The 7,477-nt window shown below is 39.9% G+C and overlaps 1 protein-coding gene across 4 annotated transcripts in view; it reads right to left on the bottom strand.

The window, feature by feature from the left end:
- Positions 1-408: 408 nt before the first annotated feature.
- Positions 409-7,477, bottom strand: part of arhgef3 (Rho guanine nucleotide exchange factor (GEF) 3) — a 104,660-nt gene continuing 97,591 nt past the window's right edge. For all 4 annotated transcript variants that reach the window (XM_055918027.1, XM_055918029.1, XM_055918028.1 and 1 more), the window contains 2 exons: positions 6,118-6,304; positions 409-2,867 (listed from right to left, as the gene is read on the bottom strand). In XM_055918027.1, the coding sequence (XP_055774002.1) occupies positions 2,440-2,867; positions 6,118-6,304 (615 nt within the window). In that variant the 3' untranslated portion in view covers positions 409-2,439. The remainder of the gene's footprint in view (positions 2,868-6,117; positions 6,305-7,477) is intronic.

Here is a 7,477-nt window from a genome sequence, read left to right as displayed (position 1 = left end):
CAGGAAGAGAAGCTGCTGCATGTGCAGTAGCTAATGGGGACTAAACTCTAATTATATTGTAGTAATACATTGTATGACCCTGTAAAACAACACATTTCATTGCACCTATCCAGTGTATGTGACAATAAAACATTTATATTTTGTATTATTTTGACGAACATGTTGTTACATAGAGGGATTCAAAGGTAGTAATCACAACTGCAGTATCTTGTCATGAGTCTAGCAAGCATCTGCTAAGGTATTGATGTACTGTAATTTATTGTAAAAATCTTATCAGTGAAATAGCAATTGCATTGTATAGCTAGAAATGGACTTTCTTGAACACAGCTACATGTGAAAAATGATAAGTCATTACATGGAATATAGGTTAATATCACAACAGACAATAATAAACATGACAAATATGGCTTGGTTCATATCTTTTATTTGGTGCAGTCTAAATTCCATTTGGTTATACATGTTCATGTCAATCTTTTTCAGTCAGTTCATATATCATATTTCAATATAGTCTCTTTACCTTTCAAGTGCATGTGTCTGAAGGTTTACATAGCCCACAGCCACATAAGTAGCTAGTTCTGAAACCCTTCTTTTCCAGTCTAGTTCCTTAGGCCCTTCCCATATCTCCCTGTACAACCATAATTCTCACCTCTAGTCTCCAGCATGAACCAAACAAAAGCATATAACATTAATTCATAGAAAAAAATTACTATAAATAGACATCCTAAAGAATACATTTCAATACATTTCTTTAAAAAACAAAAGAACAAAATAATATACTGTATTTTGGATATTTCTTTTAGTGATTACTTGGTCAAACTGATTCATTTTTTAACACGTGACATTCTGTACAAATGAAAGAGAACATGAGGCCCCACAAGTAAACTTCCACAAGATTATAATTACCCAACACGTACACATTTTGGCAACGATTTAGCAGTCCTAGTTTACCAGTCTCAACACCGAGAGCACCCAGGACAGGGGACTGGTCTGAGTTTACCTATATGACACATGCGACTACTTCTTTAAACAATACAAAAGTCTCAGCATCGCTTTTTACACAAACGTCCAGTGAGTAAAGAACTTTTTGGGTGATTAAAAACCTGACAATACTAAAACACACTAAAAGTAATTAATTTAATACTGTTTTTAATACAAAGCTTCTCTGTAAGACATTGACTCTTAACACCACTGAGAATCTTGCTTCCTCCAGGAAGGGCTGTTTACGTGCTGTAAAATGCTTCTGTTCCCACTTCCTACTTGTGGAGAAATAGGTGGTCCTATCATTTTTTTCAAACTCATATTCAATTAAAATTAAATGTCACATGCGCAGAATACAACAGGTGTAGACTACTGTGAATGCTTACTTATGAGCCCTTTCCCACCAATGCAGAATTGAACTTTAGACAGGATATAAAAAATAAACACCCAATAGATTAATCAAACCAGCTTGACCCACCAATAATAACAGCTCTCCCCTCTGAGTGATGTGTTTATACTAGGTTACATTACCAAGAGGCCAGTTCTAGATGCCAATTGCTGACCTCTGGAACGCCATAGTTCTGCAACGCCATAGTTCTGCAACGCCATAGTTCTGGAACATCATAGTTCTGGAACGCCATAGTTCTGGAACGCCGTAGTTCTGGAACGCCGTAGTTCTGGAACGCCGTAGTTCTGGAACGCCGTAGTTCTGGAACATTGTAGTTCTGGAACATCGTAGTTCTGGAACATTGTAGTTCTGGAACATCATAGTTCTGGCCAAGATGTGGGAAGAATCTGTAGCAAACAACTCTGCCCCATTAACACTGTTGTAACCCATCCTTAACAAAATAAACTCTAACCCCATGTCAAGTCCTAACAACAACAACATATCATCATATTGATTGTCTTTGAAAACATTCTTCTGGTCATTTTGACTGGGTCAATTATTGCAAACACAACAGGTTCTCTAGATTTCTACATACAATATATTCTATGTATATAAAAAGAATATCATCCATGTATTCTCTTCGCTCTGTGAGACCACAGTAGTAGTGCAGTGGGATAAGGGGTGATGGCAGTGTTTCTAGTTGTGGTGAGAAGGTGATGAGAGGAAGCTGTCTGTAGGGCAGGAGGACTCCGCCCACAGCAGAGGTCAAGAGACAGAGCAGGAGCAACAACAACAATACTGTCCTGAGGTCCCAGTCATGGCTGCCTTCCTCTCCATGTAGACATCCATAGTAGACCTGCCAGTCACAGCTAAGACACATGGATACCACTGCTATAGACTACACCACTGTCTCATAGAAAGAAAGTTAAGAGAAAAACAACAAATGAAAAAAAGGGGTAGAGAAAAGAAGTGCTCTACAATATCCACCCACTGTGTTGCCTCCCTTCCGTATATAAAGAACATCGCCATGTTACCACCAATACTGCCCAGGTGTAGCCTTGACACCCCAGTGGTCACACTTCTGCTGGCCTGCTGCTGCTACTAGAGTCTGTTAAGTCCATCTGGGCTGAGCCAGGCCAGCCTGTGGTGGAGTCAGAAGCCTCGGTCGTGTCCATGTCCATGCTACAATCTGGAGAGTCTACAGACGAGTCACTGTCACTGTGGTCCATGCTCTCTGGCTGGGGGGCCAGTGCTCCTGAGAGGGGAGGTGTTGTAGGACTCAGAGGTCTCTGGGGGCTGAGTAGGCTTGGACGGGGGTCTGGGTCACTGCTACTGGTTCCCACCCCTACAGGAATCCCCACCCCCACGGCCGACTCAGCGGCTCCTTTGGCCTGGCGGATGCAGTTGAGCCACTGCTGTTTGTTGAAGGCATCGCTGGCTTGGAACGAGTGGGACTGGAGCTGGCCGCCACTATGAAACGACACTCTGAAGAAGTTTTTGGCTGATGTGGGAAAGGAGAGGAGAGATGAAGTTAGATACAGGCCGATTCCAAGTTAATGACCACATTATTAATAGGATAGGGGTGTCAAGCTCCAGTTATTATTAATAGGATAGGGGTGTCAAGCCCCAGTTATTATTAATAGGATAGGGGTGTCAAGCCCCAGTTATTATTAATAGGATAGGGGTGTCAAGCCCCAGTTATTATTAATAGGATAGGGGTGTCAAGCCTCAGTTATTATTAATAGGATAGGGGTGTCAAGCTCCAGTTATTATTAATAGGATAAGGGTGTCAAGCTCCAGTTATTATTAATAGGATAGGGGTGTCAAGCCCCAGTTATTATTAATAGGATAGGGGTGTCAAGCCTCAGTTATTATTAATAGGATAGGGGTGTCAAGCTCCAGTTATTATTAATAGGTTAAGGGTGTCAAGCTCCAGTTATTATTAATAGGTTAAGGGTGTCAAGCTCCAGTTATTATTAATAGGATAGGGGTGTCAAGCCTCAGTTATTATTAATAGGATAGGGGTGTCAAGCCTCAGTTATTATTAATAGGATAGGGGTGTCAAACTCCAGTTATTATTAATAGGATAGGGGTGTCAAGCCTCAGTTATTATTAATAGGATAGGGGTGTCAAGCCTCAGTTATTATTAATAGGATAGGGTTGTCAAGCCTCAGTTATTATTAATAGGATAGGGGTGTCAAGCTCCAGTTATTATTAATAGGATAGGGGTGTCAAGCTCCAGTTATTATTAATAGGATAGGGGTGTCAAGCTCCAGTTATTATTAATAGGATAGGGGTGTCAAGCCTGTTATTATTAATAGGATAGGGGTGTCAAGCCTCAGTTATTATTAATAGGATAGGGGTGTCAAGCCTCAGTTATTATTAATAGGATAAGGGTGTCAAGCTCCAGTTATTATTAATAGGATAGGGGTGTCAAGCTCCAGTTATTATTAATAGGATAGGGGTGTCAAGCCTCAGTTATTATAGGATAGGGGTGTCAAGCTCCAGTTATTATTAATAGGATAGGGGTGTCAAGCTCCAGTTATTATTAATAGGATAGGGGTGTCAAGCTCCAGTTATTATTAATAGGATAGGGGTGTCAAGCCTCAGTTATTATTAATAGGATAGGGGTGTCAAGCCTTAGTTATTATTAATAGGATAGGGGTGTCAAGCTCCAGTTATTATTAATAGGATAGGGGTGTCAAGCTCCAGTTATTATTAATAGGATAGGGGTGTCAAGCTCCAGTTATTATTAATAGGATAAGGGTGTCAAGCTCCAGTTATTATTAATAGGATAAGGGTGTCAAGCTCCAGTTATTATTAATAGGATAGGGGTGTCAAGCCTCAGTTATTATTAATAGGATAGGGGTGTCAAGCCTCAGTTATTATTAATAGGATAGGGGTGTCAAGCTCTAGTTATTATTAATAGGATAGGGGTGTCAAGCCTCAGTTATTATTAATAGGATAGGGGTGTCAAGCTCCAGTTATTATTAATAGGATAGGGGTGTCAAGCTCTAGTTATTATTAATAGGATAGGGGTGTCAAGCCTCAGTTATTATTAATAGGATAGGGGTGTCAAGCTCCAGTTATTATTAATAGGATAGGGGTGTCAAGCTCCAGTTATTATTAATAGGATAGGGGTGTCAAGCCTCATTTATTATTAATAGGATAGGGGTGTCAAGCCTCAGTTATTATTAATAGGATAGGGGTGTCAAGCCTCAGTTATTATTAATAGGATAAGGGTGTCAAGCTCCAGTTATTATTAATAGGATAGGGGTGTCAAGCTCCAGTTATTATTAATAGGATAGGGGTGTCAAGCTCCAGTTATTATTAATAGGATAAGGGTGTCAAGCTCCAGTTATTATTAATAGGATAGGGGTGACAAGCTCCAGTTATTATTAATAGGATAGGGGTGTCAAGCCTCAGTTATTATTAATAGGATAGGGGTGTCAAGCCTCAGTTATTATTAATAGGATAGGGGTGTCAAGCCTCAGTTATTATTAATAGGATAGGGGTGTCAAGCTCCAGTTATTATTAATAGGATAGGGGTGTCAAGCTCTAGTTGTTATTAATAGGATAGGGGTGTCAAGCTCCAGTTATTATTAATAGGATAGGGGTGTCAAGCTCTAGTTATTATTAATAGGATAGGGGTGTCAAGCTCCAGTTATTATTAATAGGATAGGGGTGTCAAGCCTCAGTTATTATTAATAGGATAGGGGTGTCAAGCCTCAGTTATTATTAATAGGATAGGGGTGTCAAGCTCCAGTTATTATTAATAGGATAGGGGTGTCAAGCCTCAGTTATTATTAATAGGATAAGGTTGTCAAGCCTCAGTTATTATTAATAGGATAGGGGTGTCAAGCCTCAGTTATTATTAATAGGATAGGGGTGTCAAGCCTCAGTTATTATTAATAGGATCGGGGTGTCAAGCTCTAGTTATTATTAATAGGATAGGGGTGTCAAGCCTCAGTTATTATTAATAGGATAGGGGTGTCAAGCCTCAGTTATTATTAATAGGATAGGGGTGTCAAGCCTCAGTTATTATTAATAGGATAGGGGTGTCAAGCTCCAGTTATTATTAATAGGATAGGGGTGTCAAGCTCTAGTTATTATTAATAGGATAGGGGTGTCAAGCTCCAGTTATTATTAATAGGATAGGGGTGTCAAGCCTCAGTTATTATTAATAGGATAGGGGTGTCAAGCCTCAGTTATTATTAATAGGATAGGGGTGTCAAGCTCCAGTTATTATTAATAGGATAAGGGTGTCAAGCCTCAGTTATTATTAATAGGATAGGGGTGTCAAGCCTCAGTTATTATTAATAGGATAGGGGTGTCAAGCTCCAGTTATTATTAATAGGATAAGGGTGTCAAGCCTCAGTTATTATTAATAGGATAAGGGTGTCAAGCTCCAGTTATTATTAATAGGATAAGGGTGTCAAGCCTCAGTTATTATTAATAGGATAGGGGTGTCAAGCCTCAGTTATTATTAATAGGATAGGGGTGTCAAGCTCCAGTTATTATTAATAGGATAAGGGTGTCAAGCCTCAGTTATTATTAATAGGATAAGGGTGTCAAGCTCCAGTTATTATTAATAGGATAAGGGTGTCAAGCCTCAGTTATTATTAATAGGATAGGGGTGTCAAGCTCCAGTTATCGACAGCCACAGTCGTTATCCACTAGGGATAAACCATAGAGAACCTATAATTCATATTCCAGTGTTTTATATGTAATTCTATGGATTAAACACTCACTCCTCTCATTGTTGCTGAAGGCCCCTCTGATGGAGCCCCCCAGACGGATCTCCCCGTCCTGCAGGTCCTCCCACTGCAGCTCTCTGACGGGGATAGGCTGGCGGTACAGCTGGTAGTGCAGCTGCTCGCTGTGGGTGATGGCTCTAGTGATGACCAGCACGTCCTGGAACAGGAACACATGCAGCTTCTGGAGAACGAGGGGAAAGGAAGATGGAAGGGTCTGCTGCTTTTTCCTCATTTAAAACATATTTATCCAGATTACTCAATGGGATCTCATTAGAATATATTTATCAAGGGAGCCCTGGAGGCAGCAGTAAGCAATAACAAAAAATGCAATACACCATAACACAGTACAATTCATAGCTACATTGGAAATAAGGTCATTGGACCAAACAGGGCCAGATATTTCAGCAGCAGGCCAACTACTCCCAGAAAATCTCCTCAGACTAGAAAATAGTACGAACAACACCAGCATGGGTGGCATCTTTACTGTAAACACACTCCCGTTTACACGCTCTATTTCATACACAACTCTCAGAGATACTTTGGCACATTTCTTTCCTTTCCATGTGATGAATGGCTTCATGGAGCTGCCACTGCATGATACATAAAGAGAACATCTTCAACTCTTATTTCAAGTTCAGAACTGGAGTAGGAAGGGATGATGTGTTCCTGTAACACTTCCACTGTTTCATTTAAGAGGACCAGTGTTTAGTAAACACTGGAAGACTTTTAAGGGAGTAGAGACAAAGAAGTTATATAATGTTGTAACAGACTTTAGCAGAGATGTGATGTAGAGGCATCCAGGGTTGTGTTGAGTAAGAATACAGTGAACCCTGACGATAGAACACCCACTAACAATACTCCATCAAACAGGAATTTGTCTTCTCTCAACATTTCCATTTTCCCTTAAAAACAACTCTTTACCTTTCTGAGATACTGTTATAAGATGGTATAAGAACGAGTCTAATATAGAACACAAGCCGGTCATGGATTACCATATAGGAACAGAACATCTGTGGCGGATGTGAGTACAGGCTCTGTGTGTCTGAATGAAGAGAAACTTTCATATGGTTGTATTTCTCTCTCTGTGTCAGAGTTCCTCCTTAAATAACAACACTTTACCACAGATAGACAGAGACAAAGGCCGTGTTAGGCGACACTGAGTCACACTGACCCGACCTCACCTTGATTCTAACGACCTGTAGCCTTCTATTCTTCTCATATTAACAGTTGATAAAACAAAAATGGCCAATAGAAAAATAGCTAAATGAATGTGCAGATCTTTAGTGTAATGGCTTTAGTCATTTTTCCGTATAATACATGTGGATTTATTGGTTGATTGTTATAACACAATATG

This window comes from Salvelinus fontinalis, chromosome 3 (assembly GCF_029448725.1).
Source record: "Salvelinus fontinalis isolate EN_2023a chromosome 3, ASM2944872v1, whole genome shotgun sequence".
NCBI classification, from domain to species: Eukaryota; Metazoa; Chordata; class Actinopteri; order Salmoniformes; family Salmonidae; genus Salvelinus; species Salvelinus fontinalis.
The sequence above is the reverse complement of the archived record's forward strand: the minus strand, read 5'-3'. Positions and strand labels throughout refer to the sequence as shown.